This window comes from Haplochromis burtoni, unplaced genomic scaffold (assembly GCF_018398535.1).
Source record: "Haplochromis burtoni strain Fernald_Lab_line unplaced genomic scaffold, NCSU_Asbu1 Contig_41, whole genome shotgun sequence".
NCBI classification, from domain to species: domain Eukaryota; kingdom Metazoa; phylum Chordata; class Actinopteri; order Cichliformes; family Cichlidae; genus Haplochromis; species Haplochromis burtoni.
This window is the reverse complement of record NW_024582402.1, coordinates 842,015-869,978: the sequence shown is the minus strand read 5'-3', so window position 1 is coordinate 869,978 and position 27,964 is coordinate 842,015. Positions and strand designations below refer to the sequence as shown.

General features: G+C 41.1%; 2 protein-coding genes across 3 annotated transcripts; both read right to left on the bottom strand.

Moving 5' to 3' along the window:
* Positions 1-127: 127 nt before the first annotated feature.
* Positions 128-11,305, bottom strand: LOC102301897 (adaptor related protein complex 2 subunit mu 1). 2 transcript variants are annotated; one of them, XM_005920593.3, is made up of 13 exons: positions 10,784-11,305; positions 9,228-9,349; positions 4,624-4,889; positions 4,305-4,387; positions 4,050-4,055; positions 3,810-3,945; positions 3,188-3,332; positions 2,970-2,987; positions 2,338-2,457; positions 2,020-2,155; positions 1,723-1,820; positions 1,452-1,563; positions 128-1,219 (listed from the first exon to the last, which is right to left on the bottom strand). In XM_005920593.3, the coding sequence occupies exons 2-13, from the start codon at positions 9,299-9,301 to the stop codon at positions 1,085-1,087; spliced, it is 1,329 nt and encodes a 442-aa protein (XP_005920655.1). In that variant the 5' UTR covers positions 9,302-9,349; positions 10,784-11,305; the 3' UTR covers positions 128-1,084. The 2 variants fall into 2 exon arrangements, with proteins under 2 accessions (XP_005920655.1, XP_005920657.1); XM_005920595.3 differs by lacking the exon at positions 2,970-2,987 and having other exon boundaries at positions 10,784-11,296.
* Positions 11,306-11,639: 334 nt separating this feature from the next.
* On the bottom strand, positions 11,640-26,067 carry LOC102303101 (segment polarity protein dishevelled homolog DVL-3). Its single transcript, XM_014333086.2, has 15 exons — positions 25,416-26,067; positions 23,909-23,978; positions 21,788-21,903; positions 20,242-20,354; positions 19,911-20,046; positions 17,884-17,974; positions 17,665-17,734; positions 17,419-17,558; positions 16,669-16,745; positions 16,519-16,586; positions 16,259-16,408; positions 14,961-15,092; positions 14,392-14,559; positions 14,069-14,272; positions 11,640-12,842 (listed from the first exon to the last, which is right to left on the bottom strand). The coding sequence occupies exons 1-15, from the start codon at positions 25,574-25,576 to the stop codon at positions 12,484-12,486; spliced, it is 2,055 nt and encodes a 684-aa protein (XP_014188572.1). The 5' UTR covers positions 25,577-26,067; the 3' UTR covers positions 11,640-12,483.
* Positions 26,068-27,964: the final 1,897 nt, after the last annotated feature.

Genomic DNA, 27,964 nt, shown 5'->3' with positions numbered 1-27,964 from the left:
GCTCCTGTTACAAAATCTGCTGTTCCCACAAAGAAGCACATCCTTATTTCAAACAATGAGAAAAGGAAACTGGTACAATAGAATTCAGACAGCCTAAAATAACATCAAATGAAAACAAACAGGTGGGTTTGGTTACAGAGTCAGATTTAATTGGACAGAACGGTCACCAGGGCTACAAACATGAAGAAGCAGACAGGTGCAAAGCAAACGCCAGGGGGAGACCTCACCTCACTGCAAACACGTCTAGGGCCTCGTCTTTGAATCCCAAAGAAAACCAAGTGTGCCAAAGTTAAATTTGGGTGTGAATTTGGGTCACGACTTGCTTATCATGATGATGGTCAAGCTTAAACTGTCTGGAATGTTCCCTTATGTTTTAACTTCACTGACTGAATGCCAGGGTAAAAAGTGAGGGAGAAGTAGTGGAAAAATACCAGGGAAATCTATCAAAAAAAAACAAAAGGCTTGCACATCATCATTTCTGCTCTGCCTGCTTTTGAGATCCGAATGAGCACTCCTGAAAACACGGATCACATATCAGTCAATTCATTCAAAAGGGTAGATTCTACTGAGAGACGTTTGTATACAGGAACTACATAAGGATTCATTTTAAACCACAACAGCTACTAATCATCTTAGCAGGGATAACTCGAAGATTTGGGACTTCTAAGTGTTGAGTAGATAGTGGAACAATAACACTGAATAAACACAACAGGGGGGGAAGGAGGGGGGGGGACCCTTCAAGCCTCTAGTTCGCTCCCCCGGACACTCCCGCATCACTCGTCTTTTTCTTTCAGACACCGGCTGGTTCATGTTTACTCATCACAACGAGATATATACGATACAATGGTTCACATTTTGCATATATCTGTGCATTATAACATATTTACTTTTTTTTCTTTGACAATGTAAATTTCAATCTTCAACACCTAGTTAGGGAGAGGTGGGAGGGGGTGAGAGAGAAGTGATAAGGGTTGTGGGAGGAAGAGGAAGGAAAAGGAGGGGGGGAAAAAAAAAAAAAAATCTTAACAGGATAGATGGGAGGGGAAGTGGTGAGTTTGCTGCCTGGCAGGGGGGAGGTACAACTTTAGCAGCGGGTTTCATAGATTCCAGAGCGGCCGATGTACCGCACCCATTTGATGACATCATGGTCACTGTAGTTGAGCTTGGACTCAAACACCTTCAAGTAGCGCACCTTCAGGCCGGATGGCGCAAAAGGAACCTGCAGGGACAAAGGAGGAATGTTACAAACGTGCCAAAACATGCAAGGTGTAGGTCGCGGGTTCTTGCAACAGGAAGTGTATTTATGTGGAAATAGTAAGCAGGATATGATTTGCATGGAAGATAGTAGGATTTAATCCGAAATCCATTTTTATGGCTAGCAGCTCTATAATAAGGTCCACTTAGCATTCAGAAAAGTAAGGCTCATGCGCCACTCCAGTGAGCAATCTCACCTCAAAGTTCATAGAGATGGGAGGCCTGGCCCATTTCTTCTTATCGTTGGTTGGCAGAAGCTCAATCTCTGCACTGATCTGAGACTCCTTCATCCCAGCCATCCGTTTGATCCTAAACAAGCACAGAGAAAGATGTGAGACATTGCATTTTGACTCCAAAAAAAAAGAAAAAAGGAAAAAGCAAAGAAAATATGAGGTTGTTAATCATCAACTTTTCAGAGAACATAAAAGCAAATTTACTTTTCCAATGTGCAGCAAAGTTGATACTCACTTCCAGACAATGGCGTTCTCACTGGCCTTGTACTTGGCTTTTCCTTTCATACAAATCACCTGCACACCGCTAGTATTGAGGGGTGTTGGGATACGCACCTGAGGAGCGACGATAAAACAATAAATAATTAGAGCAGGTAAACTTTTGACCCATAACTGCACATTTTCTCTGATTTAAGTTCTTAGAATTTAAAACTTATTTTCCTAACATCTTCTGCATTTCTGAGTAAAACGCTACATGTTGAGAGTAACATGGAAAAAAACAAAACAAAAAAACAAACAAAAAAAAACAGCTGACCTCAATCTTCTGAGCCAGCAGTGATGGTTTGAAGTTGGACTTGATGACCACTTTCACCTCCAGTTTGGTGCGGCCCACCTCCCTGACTAGAGGAATAACTCGGAACGGCAGGATGATGTCCTTTGTAGTGCGATATCTGCAAGAAATAGCATGAGAAGAAACGGTGTAAATTAGTAAAGCAGAAACAAGCCTAGTCAGTATCTTCAGTGTTCATCCATGCCAATTAATGATGCTTTTAATGTCATTAGAGCCAAACAATTTCTCATGACTTCACAATAAAAAGAAGCTAAAAAAGAAAGAAAATTTTCATCTACTGACCTCATAAGCTCATACTCTCCATCAGGGGGGATGAAGCTGATGCTACGCTCAGAGTCAAACTTACTGAGGCGCACACACTGGTGGAAGGTGCAGTCATCGATGGCTATGGACTGCTTCCCACTACCAGGAAAGAAAACACATCAGACACCACATGAGATGAAAGAACAGTCCACCTGTTTATTACTAAAAACGTACAGGAAAATCAAAAAAAGGTCCCAGTCTCCAAAAGCTAAAACTACAACTTTCCCTCAATTAAGGTTTATCATATGACTACACAAAGGGACACAACTGCTTAGTACCAAGATATGTGCACCTGGTTGAGGTTAATGTCATTATTCTGCACTTAAAACAAATCAGTCACTGTTAGGTGTTTGGGTAAAGGATTTGATGTCAAGCAGGTAGGTGTGGGTGCAAAAAACAAACAAACAAACAATTCTACCAAAAGAGGGAAAGCAACCACCAGGCAGCACACTCAAAAGTTAAAGATATGTTTTGTTTGTGTTGACTGTGTGGGGAGCAACAGTGCATGAGATGTACAAATTCTTAATTTGCTAAAGGGCTGAGATGAGACGGGAGCTGGTGTGAGTGTGCATTGAGGTGGCAGAGGGTGAGGACACTTGTCAGTACAGTACCTTCCTCCCCCTAAATCACTGAGGTACAGCACATAGAAAAGAAAGAGAGGGAAAGAAAGAGATGCATCCAAAGGAAAGAAAAACGAAAAAGAAATTGTAAACCCCGTGTCGTTGCAAGCAAGACAATATTAACACAGACAAGCATAACTTAGGGCTTTTAAAACTTGGACAATGACATTTCCTGTTGTGGTTTTAAAAATAAAATGCATATCACTCACCTCTTCCCTGCATCATCAGAAGCTCCTCCCTTGCCCTGCTTGTCGATGACGATCTTGTCGTTCATGCCAAATTTGCACTCGGGCATTCCACTCAGGTAGCTCTTCATCACGACTCGGCCGGACACGTGAGCACTCAGGACCTGCCCTGTATGGGAATGCTTATGTTAGGCAAAGACATCACATGAAGCTCAAACGGTTTTATTTGTGGGATCTAATGCTGCTCAATATTAAACTCTTACTTAGAAATTTATGTCTCAAGTATGAAAACAAGTAGCAGTGTTATCACAAGTTTAAAATTTATCACTTTCAAAATAAAATACATGCATTTCCAAGACAACAGTAGAACCTCTAAACGTGTTTTCTGAGTAATCGTTGTAAACATAAGGACCCATGTTTTGGAAATTTGTAACTGAGACACCCATAATCATCTCAATCATGAGTTGCAACTGTAAACGTTAATACCTACTGCTGCTGGGGAAAAATGTCTGATATGAGACAAGAAGACAAAAACAAAAATCTGCTTTATTATTTTGCATTTGCATGATTTGAACGAGAAATTTACAGAAAGACAGTGCACACTTTATTTTCATTGTCACTTTTTCTAAAGGTGCCATAAACACACCTTGTGGTGACATAAGCAGGTTAACGCTTTCCAGTACGTCCAGGAAGAGCTCATTGCGGCGATACTTGATGCCCTCGCGACGCCAGCCAATCTGCCCCGTCACCTGGCTGGTGATCTGAGACTGCTCCTCTTTTGTCTGAGAAACAGGGAGGGAAAATGTATCACTACTAACAAAAGTCAAAAGGGGATCATCAGCTCAGATTATCAGCATGGATCAACACATTTTCAGTATGCCGTTACCTGGTGCTGAAGTGTCCAAAGGTTGCAGTTGAGGGAAAACAATGAGACAAAAACAAAACAAACAAACAAAAGAAGAAAATTTCATTTTATACATTTTATTTTAGTATCGTGACACTGATTAACCGCTAACCCTCTATTTATTTTTCCTACATGACAAGTGGATATGCACTTTTTCATTTCTAGTGTTTCATATTGTGACACTGACAGTCTGGGAAATGGAGAGTGTACCCTTGTTCAGCATTCATTTATACTGACCTGTCCCTTAATGCCCTGCTGGGTTATGAAGGTCTTCAGTGCCCCAGTCTCTGAGTTCTGGGGGTAGCCAAAGTCCAGGATCTCTGTATGAACAAACACAGCTTGTTGGGTAAGAAGGGAAAACTAGGACATGTAGGGCCAAACACAACCTGTTGACTCTGCCTTGACTTTAACCTGGACACAAACATAGTGAACAGACTAAAGCAGTGACCTCTTTTCCCAAAAATAAAACTATTTACACTCTACCATAACAGAAATAAATATGTACATATTTAGAAAATTTAACTGATCTCTCACACGAGCGCTTGTCATCACCTACCATCCAGCAGCTCATAGATGAGCACAAAGTTGTTCTTGATGTTCTCCTCGCTGATCTTGCCGAAGTATGCGGTCATGACGTCACACATTTTGTAAAGGAACTCAAACACCATGGCGGCGTTGACATTTTGCTTGGTGACGGCTGCCAACCAGATGTTGGAGCGCTTCACGTGGAAGAAACTGGTGCGGGCAATATTGGTTACCGGCGATCGAACCTGCTGCCTGGCGTGGATCACGTTCACGCGGAACGCATCCACAGCATTACGCCTAAGATGCAAGGACGAAAGATAGAAAGAGGAGAGGAAGTTGAGATAATTGTTTACAACAGTGTGACATCATGTGAAAGTACTCCTGCAGTTTAACTACAAGTTAAGCTCAGCCCAGACTCATAACAAACAACTTCTTAATACCTCAGGAACATATATATTCATTGAATAGATACCAGTTACCACAAACACATTCAACCAACAGAAAGGGGGCATGTTAAGTTGGTGTTGTTTTGTGTAAAGTGGGATAATTACCATGAAGAGACAACTGAGACATCAACGCAACAATGTCATAATTAACTCAACTTTATAGGAACAACAAAAAAAAAAACCTAACTAAATCACACAGCTAATCTTGCACAATCTGATCTTTGTTTTAATGTCTTTTTATTAAGGCAGAGAGGAAAAAAAGAGCAAAATAATCTGAATTGCATGCTACATTAAGTATACTGTAGCTTATTGCCGAAACTCAACCATGATTAACATGGATTTATAGATGACAGGGCTCTGTATGAGGGATGCAGCAAGTTCTGACAAGAATTGGCAAATCCCACTGTCCCAGGAACATCTTCAGGGCCTTTTCCAGCCACGATCTCCCACCTTTACAAACCCCAAAATAAGTAGATAAGAGTATCTCCTAACCAGGCAACATTGCAAATAAGCCTTTCAAACACTGATGTTCTACTTTTCTACTGTACAACAGCATGAAGGTTGTTCGATTTGAGTATATTTGCATATCCCCAAATAAAAAGCTGAACTCTAATGATGCCCAGCGCTGCGGTTAAGAGCTGCCTGTCAAATACAGGCCATGTAAAAATAAATGAATGATAACTAAACGCAATCTTGTTTGTTGCTGCTGCATATACAAGAAAATGTTTCACTTAAACAACAAAAAACCAAACAAAAAACTCTTAAGGAATGAAGGGTTTGTAAAACGTTCTAAATGCGGAAGGGTTATAAGAAATGCGAATATGTACTGTGGCATACTGACGCGGCATGTTGGAGAAATTCTAAGTCTGCAATTGTAGAGCTTATTGATGTAGATGCTAAAAAAAAAGTTTGTTGGCTAATGTTAACTTTGCCTCATGACTTATTTCATGTTTAATAAGCAAAGCTGTGACAGCATGAGTGCAGTGGGTAGCAGGTTTAATCATCATCTGCGTGTTAACACAAATACTTGTGCTCAGAGCAATAGCCTACTATTTGACAAAAACAACCATGTATAGAAACTCCAGTCACTACTCACTTCCATAACCACAGTGTAATGTAATAACTACTGGGGCAAACAGGAACACATGAGAACAATGCGTTTTAGCATGACAGTTGCACTGAACAAACAGAGGGAGTTAGGCCTGTGTTTGGCAGTCTTATTTCTGCTTTCTTATGCATTTGAAGTACATAAATGCCCCATCCACTGTTTGAGGAAATAAAATGGGGAGGACTACTTTTGCAATTCAAATGTAGCGAATTCCAATTACATCAACTGTCAATTCACCCAGATCACAGTGTATTGAACAGCAGCTATTAACTAGACGTTCCACCTTATTAGATCAGCTTCAGATTTAAATCATTCCATCTATTAAAATTTATACACAAAAATCATTGTTAACATCTACAAAAATGCCATTAGATTATTTAAAACCATTTGTTCAATTTATCTGAAGGGAAGAAAAAAACAATAATTAGGGCAAAGGATCAGAGGACTATCTAATCATGCTCAGACTACATGCTTAGGCATCAGCAGAACTGACTGTGAGCAAGACTATTCACTGAAGTGGCCAAGTTCTTTGGCTATGACTGATTTGCTGTTATATTTCAGTATATGGCGGTTTATTTACCACTGTAATGGCATGACGGGTGACTCATGCTTGGAGAAAGTATCAGGAGTCTGACTGTGGAGTCAATGGGCATGCACTTTAGGGGATCATGGGGTCATTGATTGGTGGCCATGAGAAGGAGAGGTCATGCTTTAGAGGCTCGAGCATCTCTTACCTATTCCTACAGGGGCCAAGATGAACAGATGGAGGAAAATGGTGATACAGAGGATAGAGAGGAGACACGAATGAAGTAAAAGGACACGAGAGACAAAAATGCACAAGAGACATTTTCGTGCATCATGTAGACAGAGTGAGTAACATGGTGGTATTATGATGCCATCACTATAGCTGAATATATTGGGAAAAGGTCAACAGTATCATACTGCTCCTTAATCTAGTGCTTTACAACACAACAACATGGCAAGTGAAAGATTATTTATGCCACTGCATTACCAAATTGTTATTTCAAGAAAACCAAGTTGCATGACAGCTTCAACTAAAAACTCAGTTCATAATGTAGCTGTCAAAACAATACTGAGCAAAGCACCATGTCTGGTTTACCCTGCATTCTGCAACAGTGAGGATCACCAATAGCAACCGATGCTGATGAGTTCACACATCAAAGATAAAGGACGAAATGTGCAAGCAAGAACATGACATTAGAATTTTCTCCAGCCTTTTTTACCCTGTAAGCGTAATACGAAGTCAATACCTTTCCTTATTCACTGCCATTCTGTAGGACACGCAGCGCTGCGTTTCAGAAAGCACAACAAGCAGCTGTGTTTGTGCTACAGCTGACAAGGAAGGAGCAACCATGAAAAATAAAGAAAACTATTACTTTACTGATCCTGCTAAAAACAGCACAGAATGAATATACAGATCCCTGCATGAAGCCAACTCAGACCATTAAGTGGTGTCTGAGTGGCTCAGTTTTTCGAGGCAACAGGTCATACTGAACAGTTCTGCAATGCAGCACACTGCTTGCTATTCAACCCATTTTCTCCCCGACTGTGTTTGTGGTGTCACCATGCCTTCAATAATTAGATTAAATGTTAAAAAAGGTCAAAAATGTATCTCTTCACCCCAAAACAGGAGATTACGAGTGTATCAGTTCATACACTTATCCCTCTACAGCTTGTCAACCTTCACTGTGTAAATCTACAAGGGCCTGATCTGCCAGTCCTGGAAAAGAGCCTACTTGGACTTCAAAACAGTCAATGAATGTGAATACACAGAATTTAATAGGCGAATTTAGCTATTTTCATTGGTGACTCTTTCTCAGTCTAACTCTGTAGAGCTAAATATGATACTACAAGCACTCAGCCAAGTCATACCAGACGTTAAACAGCTCTTAGTACAAAATATATGTCACCTTCATGGACATTATTACAACGTGGCGAATATACTGTCAAAGGTTTCTCTTTACAACTTAAGCCAGGATAAGTTATGGTCTTCCAATAACATAAAAGTTGCTTTGTAAAGGCTTTCACATAGAAAAAAACTTTTTTTCTGGTATATATGTTCCACTCCTAATATGAGAATCAAACTTAGTTTCTGTGATTTTACAGAGAGTAAGTTTGAGGAGGGAGAACATGAACTCACAAATGAGCTATGCAGTAGTAACAGATCTGACCTGATATGCCTAGAGTCACACTTTATGTCTGTATAACAGTTTTCCACAAAATTTGCAAAATACATTTCAAATTGGGACTCCATGTTGGGATTAATTAAGGATTTTTAAGCAATCTACAGCACGAATTTCTTCATGGCTTTTGTTTTCCTAACATGTGCTAGATTTAACTGACCTTATGTATTGTTATAAGCAGCGAACATTTCAGTTCAGCACACATCAGATATTATGCATTCGGTTTAAGACATTTCCTGACCCCAGAGAGTAACCTTCTGTTTGATTGAAGACTTTAAAGTTAAAATATGTGATCACTGACTGGTAAATGAATGTCTACAGGATATTAAGCAATCTTTATGGGGAGGAAAAGAAGGCTTCCTCTCTCTACCTTTCTGCCATATGGTAACAATTAATAACTTGTGTCTTCAAGGGAGGGTCGACAGTGAATCAATTTGGAAAAGCTTTTCCCTCAGCTGCACTTAACCTTTTTAAAAACAAGGTGTGGTTGGATAAGCTTGAGTGAACCAAATGATTACCTCAGACAATATGGAAAAGAATAACTTTTTCCCTCTCAATTATTCTTCTCTGTATTTAGTCACTTATAAACCAAGTCTGTAATAAATATTTTTGTATCCATATATACATTTATTTAAAAAAAAAAAAAAAGTACGACACAGAGGCAGTAACACTACTCTAAATTTAATCCTGGTGCAGGTTTGTATTTGGTCAACAACAGGAAAGACACGTGTGAACTTAGCCAAGAAGAGACATAATCCTCTCTCATCCTGGATCAACTGCAGGCTCTCCACCCACACTGCATCAGGACCTTCTCAGTGATCTGGAGTGTCTCAAAATCTGGGAACATTAGAGCAGGGTTTCTCTCAATTGAACATACCCTATGTCATCTCGGTAAACTCGGGAGATGAGGACCTCCCCCTTGTGGTTGTAGATGAACAGTCCTCCAATCATCGTGGCTGCTCTTCAATCCCAACCTGCCATGGTGAAACCAAAGCCCTCCTGAGAAAAGACAGAAATGAAGACAGGATATGTGGGAAGGAAAAGGAGGAAGAGAAGTAGAGAAGTGAAAGCAGCAAAAAAAAAAGAAAAAGTGAGGGAGTAAGCAATAGTACAGAGAGGCATTTGTCCCTCACATCCGCTTTTTCTGTCCTTCTCACTCTCTCTCTCTCACACACACACACACACACAAAAGCCAGATGGATACATCCTGCAGCTGCACCACTGTGGTGACTCATTTTTCCTGTAAGACACGCACACATGCATACATTATTTACTCCGTACAAGCTAAAAACCACTGCAACTACTCTCACCACAGACAGTTCCCCGTTTTCTTCTAAAGTAAACAAGATTATTGACGAGAGATTAGCAGCTACGAATCTGACGCCGGATGCCACCAGACAGCCAGCTAAAAATCTGATGGCCTAACTAAAGTGTCGTCTTACATGTGTTGTCCGAATCGGGTTATATTCTAAAATTAAAATATATCATCAAAAATATTCTAAAGACATTTTTGTCGTTTGGTATTTAATTCTTGCAGAAATGTGCCCTCCTTAAAGAATGAAGATTCTGGAAAACAGAGGATGAAGGACATGCCTGACATTCCTCGAAGATAGAATCCAGACAATTTACACACACAACAGCATTCAGAGGAAAACCACCGCACAGATATAAGCCCGCAAGTGAGAAAATATCTCCTCGTTAAAGCACCGCCGAGTCGTGACAGAATAAACCTCGCACAGAAGCCGAGGGCTTTAATCGCCCATTTATCGGCGAAGTCAAGATGTCTGCTCACTCGGGCCATTTCCTAACGTTCATACATTTTTCATATTTTTCATGTTTTCCCTTGGCCACCGCGCGGTCGGTTAGCTACCATTTTTTTTGTCTTAAATATTATTAAGTGGCTTGACTGTGGTTAGAGGCTTGACCTTCAACTAAGATCGAAGTGATGGAGAATACACCGAATGAGATATAAGCTAGCTAATTTAGCTCACGATAGCGGGCTAGCTGGCGGTGATATTCAGCGAACCGGAGTCGAGCCGTGCAGAATTTTAAATGGACTTCCGGTCAAAAGAAAACCAGTCAATTTGACGGGACCTTAAAGAGAACCATTAACTATCATCGACAACTTACGAGTTAGCCATGCAAATATACATCACGGGTTATTCAACAATGTTGGGTAATATATAACGTAATAAGAGATATTAACAAGGGGGCCCTTGCTTGCTTTTAATTTGAAGGAAAAACGAGTCCTTTCCGTTATCAGTCTAGTTAGTGCTAATGGATTGATGTTAGCTAGCGCCACGGCGGCTAATGTTGCTACGTTAGCATCGCTCACGAATGAAACAGTTTCACCGGCTTTGCGTAAAGGTTTCCGGACTACAGTTACCCTAATTAACGAAAAAACTGCAGTCCTTTCGTCTTTCGTGACCTTACCCTAGTTCTCTCAAGAACGCCACCAGTCTTTTGCCTCTCCGTTCGGCCTCGGATAGCTTATGTCAGGATCCAGTAGGTTCCCAGTTCACACGCCCGCTAATTCCGCTCCTTCCTCCTGGTCCTCTGATAGCTGTCAGCTGACCCGCCGTCCTTACGCACAGCCGTTCCGCCGTGACAGGAAAAGGCGCGGCTGGAAAGATGTGTAAACCGCACCCAGGCCTCGATACGATAAGCGACAAGGGTTACTGGCCAGTTATTCCGTAAAACATTTCACGTTTTACGGGAGATAATGGTTATGTTTAATAACCGGAAAGTGCGCTAGAATTGCGCTCACATGAATTTGTACTTGTTAAACATCGACAATTTCTCATTGGCTCCAGGAAGTTTAAGAAGAAAAAAAAAAACACTATTGCATTTTGTTTATTTTTTCCATGGTGGTAGTATGGGTGGTCTTGTTCTACCCTGTCCTTCAGAGTCAACTTCAATTTTATTTTCCAAACTAAACCGAATCGCCTCTCAACAGGAGTTTCCGCCTCAAACCACAGGGAACGTTTTGCATAGAGTTGTTCAGTCTGGGGCAAGTCCAAATGTACACAGGCTGAACGTTTGCACACTCCCACAGCGCTCCCGCCCCACTCTCACTCACTCACACACACACTCACACATCTGTACAACAGACTGCCCACCCTTCACATTCCTGCGTCTGGACGGTTTTGCAGTCCACTGCTTTTAAATGCAAATATAACCTCAGGTACCATAGAAGGGAGGGAGGAGGGGGGGGAGAATAAACTCACTAGGTTTCAGTTTTTGGTTTTGCAGAAAGGTATACGCAAGCAAACAAAACAGAAGCAGCAGATTTAAGTCATAAAACTATATTTATAAATAAAAAGACATTTTCCTTGATAAAAGAGTAGTGTGAAAGTCATGGTAAGAATTTTTTTTTTCCACTATACATTATCACAAGACAATCTGAAGATTCGCTGGTTAGCAGATGAAAATGTAGTTGTGCCGTATAAAAACGACTCTGGAAACTGGATGCTCATATTAAGCATTAAAAAGAAAAAGAAACTAGTTGTGACCAGCTACAAATATAATAAAACAAATGCATTCTCAAAGTATGGACTGTAATTCTCTTGCACTACATACATTTCTTTCTTTCTTTCTCTCTTAAGTCAAGCAAATACTTTAAAAGTCTGAATAAGGTTAACAGTTAGTGTTCATTTCAGCTTCTTTCAGTCATTCTTTTTTTCTTGTTAGAGGTCAGCAAGTGGGGGAAAAAAAAAAAAAAACAGGAAGAGGGAAGAGGCTTCAGTCTCTCTCAGTTTTGACGTGGACAGGGGTGGGGGAGGACAGAGAACATTAGATAAGGAACCCAGAGGAGGGAGGGAAGAGTGAAAAGAAGAACAAATGAAAAACATCCATGTGGAAAAGCACTGAGTCATCTTCCCCAGCTGACCATTTCCACTGCCTCCCTCCCTTCTTCTGCTCTTTGTCCTTGCTAAAACTCTTCCCCACCATGGAGCGGAAACTGAGAAAGGCGCTTTGGTTCCATCTGGAGCAGGGTGGGGGGGTGTTTCTTCACTGAAGAAAGTATGACCACTACAACTACTAAGAAAAAGTACAAGAGAGGAGGAGCATTTTCTCTCAGCATACACAACAGGGTGGTTTCCATTTCTGCCTTTAGGTCTCTATAACCGGTGTCACATCACATCAACAAAGAATTCTCCGGCGTTGCCCACCGCCATTCGCAGAGACTGCCGTGACGCAGTGAGCTCAGGGGGCACCGAGGCAAGCTCTCTGCCTGGTGGGGCACCAGGTGCAGCTGTAGAAAGATGTGGTGGCTGAGGGGGCAGGCCAGGGGGGCCGTACACAAGACCAGGCCCATAGGCTATAGAGTGGGAGTTGGCACTGCGGTGGCTCACAGAGCTGCGGACGCTTCGTTCACTAGGGGGAGCCACTGAGCGCTCACTTGGTGCCCGGTGGCTCCTGATGTCTGATTCGCTGCCACTGCCACCGGATTTTCGGCCCTCATTCTTGCTACAGTTAGAACCGCTGCTCCCTGTGAACAGAAAAAAAGCAAAATTATTATGCAAGTGAGATGTATGTTTAAAAAAAATAAAAATCACATCTTTTTCTAATTGGGTGCCAATGACATCACGAAGGCAGCGCTGACCCAGTTTGCAGGAGACTCTTGGGAGAGCTGCATGACTAATGCTGACATCGTCTAGGAGCATTCAGGCCAAACAGTTTAGCTATTCCTGAAGGCAGTCACAGGTCTTTATTTTATTATCCCGCTCAGACTGCTTAATTTTAGGGCAAGTTCCTGAGAGTGATTAATTTAAACCAAAACAGCTCATCTGATTAAAAAGAAACTTGATGTGGAGGATGCTTTAGTCCAATGCATGTCATCAAATCCAAAAACATAGGAAAGTATTCATGTCAGCTTAATTTTGTGTCTACCAAAGAGCGCGAGAGAGAGGTATAGGATGTTACCCTGTCTTAGCACAAACACTGGAAGAATGGGGGGAAAAAAATCTCTTCTCCACCAGAAATATTAAAGCAAACCCAAACCCCAACACTTTGTCTTTTACATTCTGCATCCTGCTAGTTTGTGCACTACTCACCCGTGCATTTAAGTTAAATGAGTACAGAGCATCTAAGATGTTGTCTCAGTGGGCCCAGCTGTTGTTGGTTAGTAAATATCTCCAGTGTGTAAGGAAACTGCACCTTAAACCACAATGTCTGCTTTTCTAGTTCCACACACATTAAACACAGAAACCCCAACATCTGAAGACTTTGGGGGTGATGGAAAGAGTCCTTTTTCACTACTCACAGAGCTAGGCTGTGTCCTTCAAGTTTTTGAAGTCAGCTTATTAAAACATACACTGTTCCTATAAGTGAATTCAAAGTGTGGAGGTAAAACTCCACACCTCATACTGCTCAACAGCATAAACTAAATGTAAAACACTGCAGAGATGTTGTAATATCACTTAATATATCCCTTTCACACAGAATCTGTCTACAGGCTTATAAAGTCTTTCAGTGAACTCTTTCACAAAAAAGCAGCTATAGAAAGCCCTAATGAACCTCAGCAGCAATGGCTGGTTACCTTCTTGTGAGCTCTGCATCTTTGTAGAAGCATAGTTGTTAAAAGTTTTAGGGAAACCGTGTGCTACTGACATGAATCTTGATTTTTCTTTGAGGAGAAACTGCAAAATTAACATTGTAATTTTATATGAAGTGCTTGAAATTTATCTGTTGAGGACTTAATTAAACTGCACTAACCACTGTGCTGGCTCCCTGCACTACCAGCTCCTGGTCCACCATGGAAGGGCTGCGGCAGATCGTAAGGGTGTGGAATAGGGAACTGGTAGGGCAGGGCCATGGGCCAAGGGGCTGACCCAGGATGGGGCAGAGGGGGGAGGGTGTCCTGATCTGAGGCACCACCGCTGGATCCATCCTGATCATGCAGAGACAAGTGGGTCATGTCTGAGGGAAAGAGAAGACAACTCCGTTAGATTTTCAAGTCGCATCCCACTTAAACTTTGGCGAAACTTGCTGTTACTGCTCACGCTCTAAGCAGATCAGTGAGCTCAAAGTCCACTTACTGCCACAGAGGTCTCCAAAGACATAGTAGCACTGTTCAGAGAAGGTGATCTTATTGACTGTGTGTCGGATGTACCCAGCCTTCAGCAAATTGCTGGCATATTTACGAGCTTCACGGCGATCTGTGAATCCTTCCACATGATGGAAGAGCCAGTCCACCACATCAGAACCTGAAGCACATGTTTTAGAAATCAAATCGTGAGGCTACAGCTTCACTGATCATATTTAAAACTTTTTTGACAACTTTACATAAATCTGATGGTGGTTAATTTATCTATACTTCAATTTAACATTGATTTTTGTTGAGCTCTGGTAACCTGGTAATACACCTTGGTATAATGAAGGCAATTCGATCTCATGCTGAATGTTTCTCAGTTGTTGGAATTTAAACATTTTTTTTTCCAAAATGTAAAAAAAAAAAAAAAAAAAGTAAAAAACAACTGAATTAATCGAAGCAGTATTTAGGTATTGCTTTGGCATCAGTGAAACACTCAATCTAAAAGCTGAGAAGATCTGTGTATGTGTGCGTAATTTTTAAAAAGCCCAGTCAAGCTCGCTTTGACAGACGTACCAATAAAGGCATTAGCGATGGTTATCTTGAGCCACATCCTGTCTCGCACCTCCAGACCTGACTCTGGGCAGGCCATGGCCTTAGCAACCGTTGCCATGTCACTGTGAATCGAGAGGTGGAAGTCATCGAATCCTAGGAAAGATGACATGAGCAAGTTAACATGTAGGTGGTGTTAAATCTTTTAAATCAGAAATTGAAACATTTTGGTTTAAGGAGGTTCGGCTCCATCAAGTATAAAACTGTTGAGCCACATTGTGTTTTGTTTCCAAAACATTTAAAATTAAAGAACTACTGAGTGCTGTTTTCTGGGGTTAAAGAAAAAAAATATGTTGGCCTGTTTTGGAATTTGCCTCAAAAATATTTGGTTTCCTGTGGTCTCGGCTGTTATTTGACCCCGTTCTGTTCTAATCGTGAATCAAGACTGGATTTGACTGGATCTTTGTTTGAAGTGGACTGCAACTGACTTGGATTTGATAAATCCCCCAGATGAGCCAGACCACAGTGAATTACATGTCCTCCCTAGAACACTAATGTATCTTACATATAATCTCACTGAGTTTCAGTCCATTCTCAGACCAGCTATCATGACTAAGCGTCACAGTGTCCCTTCTCATCTGCCTCCATTTCAATAGACTTTTCATTTCTTCTTTAATAAAAAAATAAAATAAAAAAATCCCTTCACAATACATTGTGGATATGTAATAAGATAAAGGGCATTCATATTTTCTATTAAGTGAATTATAGACATGTAACTAATAGGTAAAAGGCAAGTTAAACAATGTTTCAAGAGAAAAGGAAATTTTTCTCCCAAAAGAAAAGGCATCGCAAAACTTCCAAAGATTAAAGGAGACACGAAAGTTGTGAGTTATGGCTCTATTTGGACACGAGCAGATGGTAGCTGAGGCTGAACACAGCAAAAGCTGGAACAGATAATAGTCACAGGAATGTAGTGAGAGGGAAGGGCCGCACTTAACACGGAGACTTACTAACAGAGGTTTGGTGGTCACAAGGAGGGAGAGCTGAATGTTCCAAGCGGTATGACAAACCTGGAGTTATTTTCTTCCTCAAATGCTCAAATGTTTTTATTTTTAACAAGTAGGCTATAAAGAGGTACCAGGAAACAAAGGAGAAAACTAAAAAAAAGAGGAACAAAAGAGTAAAAAGAGGTACATTAAAAACTCAAAAGGTGGTACAGTTTAAATGTGGAGACCATGTGGGATGAGGATGAAAGTTGCTTTGGATAAAAGTGCACTGATGACAAGCTCCAACGGGCAGCTTCGGGGGGTGATGTGACTCACGTTCAGTCTCAGGGATCGAGCTGCTGATTGAGGAGCTGGTGGAGGTGACTGTGCTCATGGAAGGGCTCATGCCATATGGAGGGTACACCCCAGTCATGGCTGCCGTGTGAGACACCCATGCAGCGGGGTCGATAGGCCGGATTGGCTCACCTGTTAAAGAGAGGGAAAGCAGCTGAAATTAATGAGGTTATTACAAAATCTTTCAAGTAAAAAATAAAAAATGTGTCACTGCGTATAGTTATTGCAGAACAACCACTCACTCCTGGGCAAAGCAAAGCAGCTCCGAGGGTTTGGGTCCCAGCACTTTGCAACTGTCAGAGTAATGGGGCTGGTAAAAAAGACACATAGACAGTTAATTATTGGTCTTTTTGCACTCCTGTGTTATAGATGCTGCTTTTGTATTCGCTTACCCCGGCTTGTGCACTATGTCTCTTAGTACTCGAACAGCATCATCATTGCTCATGTTCTCAAAGTTTATATCGTTCACCTAGATCAATAAAAAAAGAAAAATATCCCAATGAGATGCCAAGTTAGAACTAATGTGGAACTAATGCTTTAAAGGAAGCGCTCAGATAGTTCAAAGGCAAAGAGACTGAGCTGGTTTGGACATGTGAAGTGAGGTAGTGGGTATATTTAGAGCAGGATGCTGAAGACAGAGCTGCCGTGGACGTAAGAGAGGAAATGCAGGTGGATTGGATCACAAAAGAGGATACAGTGGACAAGAAGGAATTCTTCAGTGTGCTTGAAAGATATATAAAGAGAGATAAAGCAATATGGCATTAAGAAGTAGCCCCAGAACTACATTTTTTCCTATAAACAGAAATATGAAAATTTCACAGCCCCACAGCGATTCCAGTTCTACTGCAGAAAGACATCAATATGGGGTCCCAAATAAGCAATTTTCCTGGGAAGTATATTTTACAGTATGATAAGATTGGATTAAAAGAAAATGTGTATACGAAGAGTAAAAACACTAAGAATGATGTCAAGCGATGACATTACAGCCAACTGCATCTGTGACACATGCACAAGAACAGAAACCCTTGACATCATTCATTTCAGTAAAAGTGCTGGTCTCAGTTACAACGTGTACATCCACTCACACTATGTGTCTAAATTCCAGATAGTCTCCTACTTAAGACACAAACACAGACACACACCTGCAGCAGCATATCCCCGGGCTCTATGCGTCCATCTGCAGCCACAGCTCCTCCCTTCATGATGGAGCCGATGTAGATTCCTCCATCACCTCTCTCATTACTCTGACCCACAATACTGATGCCCAAGAAGTTATACTTTTCTGTGAGGTGGGGAGGAACAGAGTATATTCAAAGAAATGAAGTATTATTTACTTCATATGCTCGCTGAACAAACATCTAACTCCTGTGTGTGTGCAAATCACCTACCCATGTTGAGAGTCACAGTGATGATGTTCAGCGACATGGTGGAGTCTGTGATGCTGCTGAATGACGAAGACTGAAGAATGAAATAAGGACAAGAATTATGAGGAATGCAAAAAAAAAAAAAAAAATACATTAAGAGCAGAATCATGACTTATAACATGAAAGATAATTTTAGGTAACTTTGGTTGAGTTATTGTCCTTTACAACTAAGAGTGTTCTCACCCTGTCCATATTGGAAGCCTTGGGTTTCCTTCGCCGGCGTCGATGTCGTCTCATTAGACGAGAAGAGCTCTGCTCAGTGGAGCTACTAAACCTGAAGAGGAGGGGAAAAAAAAAAAAACACCACGATTTAAAATTAAATAAATAATAACTAAATAACAGATGCAGATCAAATTGTCTCATGGGAGTCTTTGAAAGTAGCCACGATCTAATCTTTGAAGTTTCTGGATATAAACTTCCCCATTATAAGCAAATATCTCAAATTTTCTACATACTAATCTTCACCAGTGTACCAATATTTAGTTATAATATTGCTGCAACAATTGAGGCTCTGATGTCCATCCGTTTATGACCACAGTGTACCCATTTCCAACAGGAAAGTGTGCCCATGCCACAAACCTTAAATCATCTCAAATTGGTTTCTTGAACATGGTCATGGGTTCAATGTACTTAAATGATCTCAACAGTCACCAAATCTCAATCCAACAGAGCCCCTTTGGGATGCGGTGGAATGGAAGATTCATATCATATCATGCGCAGTCGACAAATCTGCAGCATCTGTGTGATGCAACATGAGCCACTATTGCTGAAGAATGTTTCCAGCACTGTGCTGTGCCACAAAAAATAAAGATAGTTCTAAAGGTAAGCAAGAGTCCAAATGGGTAGTAGCAAGGTATACCTAACAAAGTGGCCAACAAGTGTATGTGCTTCAGACACAAAGAATACTTCCAATTGAAATACATTACTTACAGTCATGCTGCCTCATAGAAATTTGTTTCTATGAACATGAATAAACAGATAGCTTCATCGTGACCATTTCAAGTTTGTTACCAGGGCTCAAATACTCCAGTCTACAGTAAGAATAAATAACCCACTGCTGTTTAATTTTACCATATAAATTTAGTAATCAAACGCTAACCATACTACTACCTACTTAAAAGAAAGGCATTTGCAAAACTGCTGAAGCCTCATTGATCCATCAGTACTGGTCTTTTCCCAATCTTGTCCACTTCTGGACAGAGGTTTTCCATACCCTGTCCAGGATTCTCAGTGTGACGCTGGCGCCTGACCCCCTTCTTGCTTTGTTTGGCATCAGTGGGAATGAGATGCCTCTACCGGCCTCTAAAACACAGGCGCTATCATTCTGTTCCCTGTTGGCCAGGAGGGCAATTCTACTGACGCTGCACCCCCCACTAACAAACAGTGGTTATATGACCTCATGTCTAAAACTGGAAAAAAATAACACACTCCAAAACTCTACTAGATAATTTCAAAGCATGTGCAGTTCTTTCCTTGATGCATTTCAAAATCTATAAGAATCTTTCAGGTGCATTTACTTTTGTCTGTGTGCAACTCCCTCATGTCAGGTGAACAGGTCTAGGGCAGTGACCTGGGTGGGAATTAATGGGATTATTTTGCAGGGACTATGTTATCTGGGGGACAAAAAAAATGTTCTTTATTTTACCTTTTTTTTTTTAACCTTAAGTGTATGGGCTAATTGCCCCAAATGAACAAATCATCCGTAATCCTTCTATTCTCAGAACCTTTTTTATATGCATAAAGGAAAAACGCTTAATAAAAAGACATTGTTTAAAGGGAAGCCATTTGAAAGCCAGAAGGAAAACAGTTCTACAAGTCAGAATGAGCTTTAACTATAAGACAGCATCGAACTACATTTGAAGGTTACAACATAATCAACAAAAAACAAAACAAAAAAAACTGATTTCTTTCTGCGTCAGAATCCCCCCAAATACGTAAGAGGTTTTTAATCCAGCTCTTTTGAAGCTGATTAAACGGGAAAAACATCCCGTCAGATGCCTAAAGACTGAGACCAGCAGAGTCTCTGCAGTGGGCTGCAAGGATTACCACTGGAGCAGAACCCTGAGGTTTACCACAAAAACCAGCACACAATTAGATAGTACTAATCTTTGCCATAAACCATCAACTATAACTCCACATGCATTCCTGAAGCCAAATGCATTTCTTCTTTTTGCAACAAACCAGCTCAACAGCTATATAACACATCTGACCTGCTGGTTGCATCGTCATCATCTGAATCAAAGCAGGAAGTGGACTCCAGCTCGCTGCTCATGAAGGACGAGCAGCTGTCATACTCGGGGCCTCCGCGTCCCATACCCCGCGATGAGTACCCGTTCTGCCTCCCACCTGCAGCAGGTTTTTAAATGAAAAACTTAAGCTAGAAAAATAAAACAATCAAAGGATACTGCATGTCTAAAGTCAATCACACTACACTTACTTTTTACCAACAAGATAACGGTTATTCATAAGTTGTGAAATACATGGAAACAACACTGATACGTGCAATGAAAAACAAGAATAAGCAGCAAGTTTCTTTCTGACCATGGTCATTAGTGTGTTTCCGTCGCGGCCTCTCCCGCTCTCTCCTCTGAGACACCATGGAGCCGGTCTCTGTGTCATTGTCCAGGCTGTCCCGACCACTTGCTGCTTTCCCACTTCAGACAAGAGATCGAGTGTTAAAGAGAGACAGAGTTACAAAACATCATGATCAGGGCATTTGAGCTTATTCAGCAGCCACTAAAACTAATGTTTATTTTAAAAGAGCTTTATAAGAATCAAATTGCTGGCTACTCTGGTTCACTGTGGTTAAGAAAGCGATCTGTACCTGAATATTTGGAAAGAATTGCAGATGTTGTGTTGATGGATTTTCAGTGTGGTGATAAAAAGAGTCTCTTTTTTTAACACTTTACTTGCAGACATAGCATATTTCTTTAGATAGAAATATTAAAAAAAAACAAAAAAACAAAACAAAAACTAGTAACCAGGGCAGAAACGGCCCTAACCAATCTGGCACCCTAGGCAAGATTTTAGGTGGCGCCCCCCTACATCAGCAGTGTAGTGTAATGTTGTAACAAATAATATTTCTATTAAATAAGCTTTACTTTGCATTTTAATTAACGTGGGATTATTTTTTGTATTTAGAAATAATAGTACCAACTTTTTTTTTTTTCAACATTTGTGGCACTGGCGTGGCGCCCCCTGATGGACGGCGCCCTTAGCATTTGCCTATACGGCCTATGCCACGGGCCGGCCCTGAACCAGGGGCTTAAGTATGATCATAATAGCCTACGGATAAATGCCTGCAAGAATTAAGCTAGATTTTCTTTCCTCCAGGGCAGTCGCAAGATATCACTTTTTTGATTTAATTTGCCCTTTCCTGTTACTGTTCTTATTTGGCAATAGGGCTGCCACAAACATTATTTTGATAGTCGACTAGTCACCGATTACTTTTGCGGTGTTCTCACGGCTCTAGTGAGCCTTGCCCCCGACTAGCTATCGAGCTAGTGGGTAACAGACGTCTCCGAAAACATCGGAGCGCTTTTGAAAATATGTGGTGTCCTGATAAACTGAGCAGATATTTGAGGTTTACACAGCTACATTCTCGCCTGAAAATATGTTAAACATTTATTTTGTGACCCAGAAAGAATAATAAGAGTAATATTAAACTAACTAGCTGCTGCCATTGTTGAAAACTGAGCTGTGCCGCGCTATGAATTCTAGGACACCGCTTCTTCTTCTTCGGGGTTTAACGGCAGCTGGCATCCTTGTACATGCAGTGCTGCCATCTTCTGTTTCAGTCCGTTATTACACTCTTAAATCCTACTACTTATTCCTGCGTCTTTTGTGATCTTACAAAGCTTGAAACGACACCTCGACTATTAAATTAGTCGTCGACGATTTTGAAAGTCGACGTAATCGTGACTAGTCGACTAATCGTGGCAGCCCTATTTGGCAACACAGAAGAACTCATTCAAGACACTCAAAAAACACACAGACACACACTAAGCACAATATATTTCATTCTCATTCACAGAAAAACAAAATATAAAGTATCAAAGTCCACAAAGTCTCGTTTGAGTTCACTGACTGGTAGGAAGGGGGTCTCGAGTCTCCAATGCCCCCGGTCCTCTCCAGAGGTGGTGTCGGCTCTAAACTATCCGCCACCGAGCCTGCGTCCGTGTGCGCGCCGTCTCCAGAGACCAACTGTCAACAGACAAAGAGTCGGGTCGTTCAGGGGGATGAGTATCTCTCAGAGAGAAGAATTTACAGAAAGACACAGAATGAGTGAGCAGCAGACCTTCATTCACATCCACATTCAAAGACTATACACGGTGTGTCATGTTTTACTCTAACTTCCTAAAAGTATGACACAAACATTTCAAAATCTCCTGCAGAAAGGGACTACAGTCTCTTGCTAAAATTCAGACTTAATCTGCCTCCTACTAGTTTCCTACTGAGAGAGCAAAGCTCTACAAAAGCAGCTGTGAATTCAGCAAGTTGAAAAAGAAAGAGCCCAAGCCAAGACTTGTGGTTTGTGTACCTGACAGTGTTGCCTAAGTTACCAAATTGTAGGGGAAAAAATGGTCTCCAACAGACCAGAACTAATGTTTTCTCAGAAATTAAATTACCGGTATGCATTTATTTCCACTTTTACCACATGCTAGTGTTTGTTAGCTTGAGACAACAAAACAATATAACTTAAATCCTGCTGTGGTTTTTGTGGAATCTTGGAAGTCATCCATATCAGAAATGAAGCATGTATTTGCATGCAAAAACAAGTTTCAACGATGACATGAGACCAGTGTGAAACTGTAGCCATCAACAGCAACCTGTGGTGCTGAAAAAGTTCAGATTCAGCAGCTGCTGACCTCAATCTTAAGGATCCAATGTAAAAAAAAATATTTTTAAAAAAAAAATCAGGTTCAATTTCATTGTATGCACAGCCATTATGCACTTGAGAAATCTCTTTCGTTCAGTGCATGTTTATTAGAAATCAAGCTGTGACATCTAAACTAAATTAAATTACAGCAACAAAGTGAGTGTGAAGATGTTGGAAAGATAAATATGTTGTGCTGAAACAGGGCATCAGTATATCAAATCAAATCACCTGTACTGTCATAATAATTCAGCTATATTACTATGTGGCAAGATAGCTAAAATTAGTCTTCTGCTCTTAATCACAATCACAAGAGAGTCTACTTTGGTGTGCACTAAAGGGAGCTACAGAACAGGAGATACAGGGTGCTGGCTTGTTGTGATGAAATGATGTGCAGCCAGCCAGACCTCTGGACCCCAGAGAATAATCAATCAGCTCACTGAAACAACAGACGAACAGCGGAGACAAACAAATGGACATACTCTAACAGAAATAACATTTGACTGTATGTGGAACATTGCAACAACCCTCAAGAGATAACAAACACTTTGGAGCAAACGCACACAAAGGGGAACTGGCTTTTAAACACATTAAACTAAACCTCCGCGCAGTCTAATGAAAACGACCACAACAAAGAGACGCATTAGGACGAGCACGCTGGAATATACGCTCCAGAATGGAGCAATAACGCCATGTTGATGATGCTCGAATAATTAAAACCACACTGTAGAAATTAAGCGAGTGCTTTAGCCTTTCACATCACGACACAGAGCAGTCTTTCTCTCTGCTTTATTCTCTCCTCCCTGTGAGATTCAATCTTCTTGTTAGATGACCTGCAGTGAGGCCCTTTGTTATGGAGTATTTTCCGGCTATCCTGTGATTTCACTTGCTCTTAATCCAATTTCAATGTCGAGAAGAGAGGAAGGGAGGCCGTGCACGAGCGCCAGATGTCTCGAGTGTTGTGGAGACAGGAGTATTATTGCTTAGAGGCTTTAAATAAGAAACTGCATGTAAGTACATGTATGTGCTACATGTGCCAATTAACCTGTGTGCTTAAAAAAAATAATTATATTTTACAGTGAAAAAGACAAGGTTTAGGAAAAGCAGTGTATGTATACTGCTCTGAGGATCGTTATGTGATTATGATATTATCACAAAGATGTGCAGTGCCTCCCCCTACGCTTGAGCATGACTGGGGTAAGTGCCCAACAGATGGGAATCATTGTTACACATTCATGTACGCCACTTAACCACACAAGTTATCGCACACAAGCAAACAGCAAAAAATAAATAAATAAATAAATGTTATTGCAGCGTGTATTTTGGACCTACCCATGACACCACACGTCCATTGAAGCAGGGCAGCTTAGCATTGTCATCAGATATTTCTTCCTTTACCACCCTGTAAAGAGAACAAGGCTTTGTTTCAGTCAAACATTACCAACACAAAAGCACTCCCTGGGCAATAAAACATGAGGGTGCATTTAGAGGAAGTGGAGCTGGACAATATATTCCACCAAGCAGGACAGACACTGACAACTGGGGACAGTTGTACACATTAAGAATCAATGACAATGTTCAATATAACCAAATGTTTGAGACTACTGGCACACGCACAGAAAACTAGTCAAAAGATGGCTCACTTGTCCATTTCATATATAGAAGTAAGCCTTAATGCGTTACAGACTGGTGCAAATACATTAACAAAAGGCATGTGTAAATGTAACCATGTGAATTTCGTGCAAACCCTCCCATTCATTCAGTCCTGCTTGCAAGGATCAGATGGCAGGCAGATCTTAACAACACCTTGTTACACAATGAAGAGGACAAATAAGGCATGTATCTAACAAGCGCCTCAGAGTATTGGAGATGTCAAGATTAGCCGGGTCTTTGACAGGGAGAACACTGATGGTCAGTGAGGCTTTCCTGGTAAAGATCACAGGCTCCAAACCAGTCTAACAAGTTCCTAAAACACCATCAGTCTAGACTTTAAGGCTTCAACAGTTAATTTAGTGCATGCACCTCCACTCTTGAAACAACACAAACAGCTGCGGATCCTTTCAAAACTCGTCCTTCCTATCTAGGTTGTTGCCCCACCCTTGTTTGAGTTTAGCCAGAAAAACTTTGGCAACCTGGCTCGAGTTTAAAAAAAAACAAAACAAAAAAGTACATTTCTCCCTTTTATTTAACTCTGAAGAAGGTAAAGTGTGGAGGACCATAAAACGTCTACTTTTCTGGCCATGTTTTAACACAAAGGGACACGCTCATAAAGCTGCCAGAGTGATGAACAGGGCATTCCTGTGTCCAACTTTGCATTCCTTAGGCTAATAGACAACAACAGCAGGGGCCTTCTGGTCTCACTCACTCACCAAGTGTCCGGTTAGATCCATTCATTAGCCTGCTAGCATAAGCGTTTCATACATTAGGCAGCAACTGACAGCTGTAACGTCAGTAACTAGTTAGTAACCGTATGAATTGCTCCTTGTTTCATTTAGTCTTCAATAAGTTTAAATGCAATTAAAGGCGTTCTCTTAGTGTTCGTGAAACTGGAAATGACCAAACTTGGTAAGACAGTACAGCATAAGCTAAGCACGAGCAATGTAAACAAACGGGGTCGGGACGCTGAACAGACCTGCTAACGATGCGACCTGGACGCTAGCAGCTAACAAAGGAACGGCAAAGCAAACGGCTAGCTGATGACTGAAAGACAGGTAACCTTAGAAGTGATGACAAGCCAGCTCCACGAGGTAACAAATATGTTACAGTTAATCTGAATGGACTGAGGTTAAGCAGTCCATGCCGATTCCACGTTAAACACAATGAACCTTTTAACAGTTACCCGAAGTCATCGTCCATAGATTTGAAGAAGAATTTGTAATTTGGTTTCTTGAGGACATTTTTGAAGTCTGCCAGCGTGACTTTGTCCGCTGGCACCGACAGTTTCACCAGATATGGTGTCTCCTGGTCGTCGAGGTGGTAGATAATTTTGGTCTCCCCCATCTCGGACTGCGGCTAAGGCAAGGCAGACTGGTTGCATCAAGCCAAGGGCCTGGCAGGCTCCCTCTCGGGCCCCGACTCCCCGTGGCGCTGGCGGCTGCGGCTTTGCCGTGGTCCACCCGGCTCTCTCTGGCTGACCGACCCGTTCCGTAGTGCCCGGTTCTGCCTTTTTTCCCCTTTCTTTTTTCTTCACGGCAGCTTGCTAACGTTACGCCTGACTCTCTATTACAAAAACACCTTGCTGTTCCACAAAGCGTCCAAACACCGCCCCAGGACTGAATTGCTTTAGTTTCCGTTTGTGTAAAACGTACAATATATCACAAAAACCTTAGAAATACGTGAGGAAAAACAGTTTCAAAGCGGTGCAAAAATAAACAATCTCAGAAGGGTCCGTACTCCCTTCTCGCTAGCTGCTCGGCTTTACTTTGTTGCACACGAAACTGCATAAAATCGTCCGAGCCTGTCTCGGAGGAGCGCCCTCCGCAGGTGAGGAGGAGAGTGACAGCTTTTCGAGGACAGCTGGGGCAATTTAACGGCTCCCATATTGCTCTGGTAAGGCCATTAAACGGCCTTTAGCAGTTTTGAAGCCCCACAGACCCACAGTTATATGATGGTATACTTACACAGAGCTTCAATATGTTTATACTCCAATTTGCAGCTGAAACCTTTATATGGATTGCAAAGAATAAGACCATCATTGTCAGTTATCATTTTACTCTCTTAGAATTTGGATCTTAATCACTCTAAAATTAAAAATCTCAGCTGTGACACGATAGACAAATGTAAAATTCCACTTTACATTTTAAATCTGCAAGGAGGAGGTTGGGGGGGGGGGGTGCAAGGATGTAGGGCTTCCCATCATACAGCAGAGAACTGGCATGAAGGGAGAGGTTTTGAAATCAAACGACTCCTTCCACATTTTTATTTGTGTATTAATTTTGCTGACCCCTTGTAATTGCTATCATAGCACCACTCAGACTGAGAAGAAGTCCAATCAGAGTGATTGAAAGGCAGAGTGCTTTGTTTTTCCCACATCAGCAGGTCAAATAACTTAATTTATGACTGTGGATCATGGTTAACCTTCTTCACTTTATTATATGGTCACTGATCACACTTTAGACAGGTTTTATAGCACATGAACTTGTAGACAGGTGTTACCAACATTGATGTATTTAAGCTCAAAGCCGTAGTTAATGTGGTTAGCAACATCTGTGTTTACCTGCTATTCCAGATAGAAATGTGTCTTATTACTTTGAGGTGTGCAGTGAAATTTTACACACAAACACATCTACACTTTTAGATAGCATACATCTAGCTGAAGGATAACATACTTTTATAGTCCTTTCTATACAGATGCATTGCATTTTGATAGAACAAATGCTGTAAATTGCATCTTTATAAATGTAACTGTCGAAATATTCCATCTTTACTTTTGCTACTTATCAAAATGTCATAAATAACAAAGCAAGATATCAAGTATCAAACACTGCCTTTTAAAAACTGAATTATGAACACAGAAAAGCACAACGTGGAAAGTGTCTGATTGGCAACAGCTGACTTTTTTGGCATGACAATGGCAAACACACTGTCAATGCAGTCAAAGCAACATGACAGTTTAAAAAGTCTGAAGCTACAGTTAAAGTACTATGAGATAAAAGTACTCTTTATGGGGAATAAATGATATCTTTTCATACTAATATTGCACCTTGTGCATGTGGAGCAAGTTTTAACTGCTTTCTGAGATGCCAGTTATTGTGTCAATACTCAGAAAACAACCTAAAAAAATGCACTTAAGTGCACTGCAGTAAAAGTGTTTTTGTTTTTTAACATGTTTACGAGCATAAAGTCGTTTAACCTGTCCAAAACAGTTAGAAGATGCACAATGGGCCTTTCTCATACAGAGAGTAACAACTTGAATCTTAGTAAAGGCTGCATATTAGTCGAGTCTGACTTACTGCCACACCTACATGGTGCAACAGAGACACTATTAATGTTAATTACACAAATGCTGCTGGTGCCAAAAGACGTTTGTAGGTTTTCCTGTTTTTTTAAAAGCAGGTCTGTTTTTCTGACAATTACAAGACTTGCATCACTGGAATTTTCTAAATAATTATGCATTATTATGCTGTTTATTATGCAGCGATGCATGTGTGTCTGTGTAATTTATACAGCTGGCAGTAGAATGGGAGGATGGCATGGGTCAGGCCAGCGAGAGGAAGAGGCTATGATATCCTAAGTTGAAAGCGGAGGTGGAACAGTGAGGTTGGAGAGCAATAGTTTGCACAGTGGAGATTAACAAACTACAAGTCTAGTCTGTTTCTGTTACTGTACTGGAGCATCTGTAACCCACATAATTTCCTTAGGGATTAATAAAGTATGCTGATTCTGATA

Bases quoted from the DNA above. Each gene is read 5' to 3' on its own strand.
- LOC102301897 (XM_005920593.3), bottom strand. From the start codon at position 9,301: ATGATTGGAGGACTGTTCATCTACAACCACAAGGGGGAGGTCCTCATC. The intron at 4,890-9,227 runs GTATGTTCAATT...CTTGCATCTTAG, and splicing joins GTTTACCGAGATGACATAGG to GCGTAATGCTGTGGATGCGT. The intron at 3,333-3,809 runs GTGTGTTTATGG...ATTCCCATACAG, and splicing joins CCTGCTTATGTCACCACAAG to GGCAGGTCCTGAGTGCTCAC.
- LOC102303101 (XM_014333086.2), bottom strand. From the start codon at position 25,576: ATGGGGGAGACCAAAATTATCTACCACCTCGACGACCAGGAGACACCA. The intron at 17,735-17,883 runs GTGAGAACACTC...TTCATTCTTCAG, and splicing joins AGGCTTCCAATATGGACAGG to TCTTCGTCATTCAGCAGCAT. The intron at 16,746-17,418 runs GTGTGTGTCTGT...TTATTGATCTAG, and splicing joins CCGGGGATATGCTGCTGCAG to GTGAACGATATAAACTTTGA.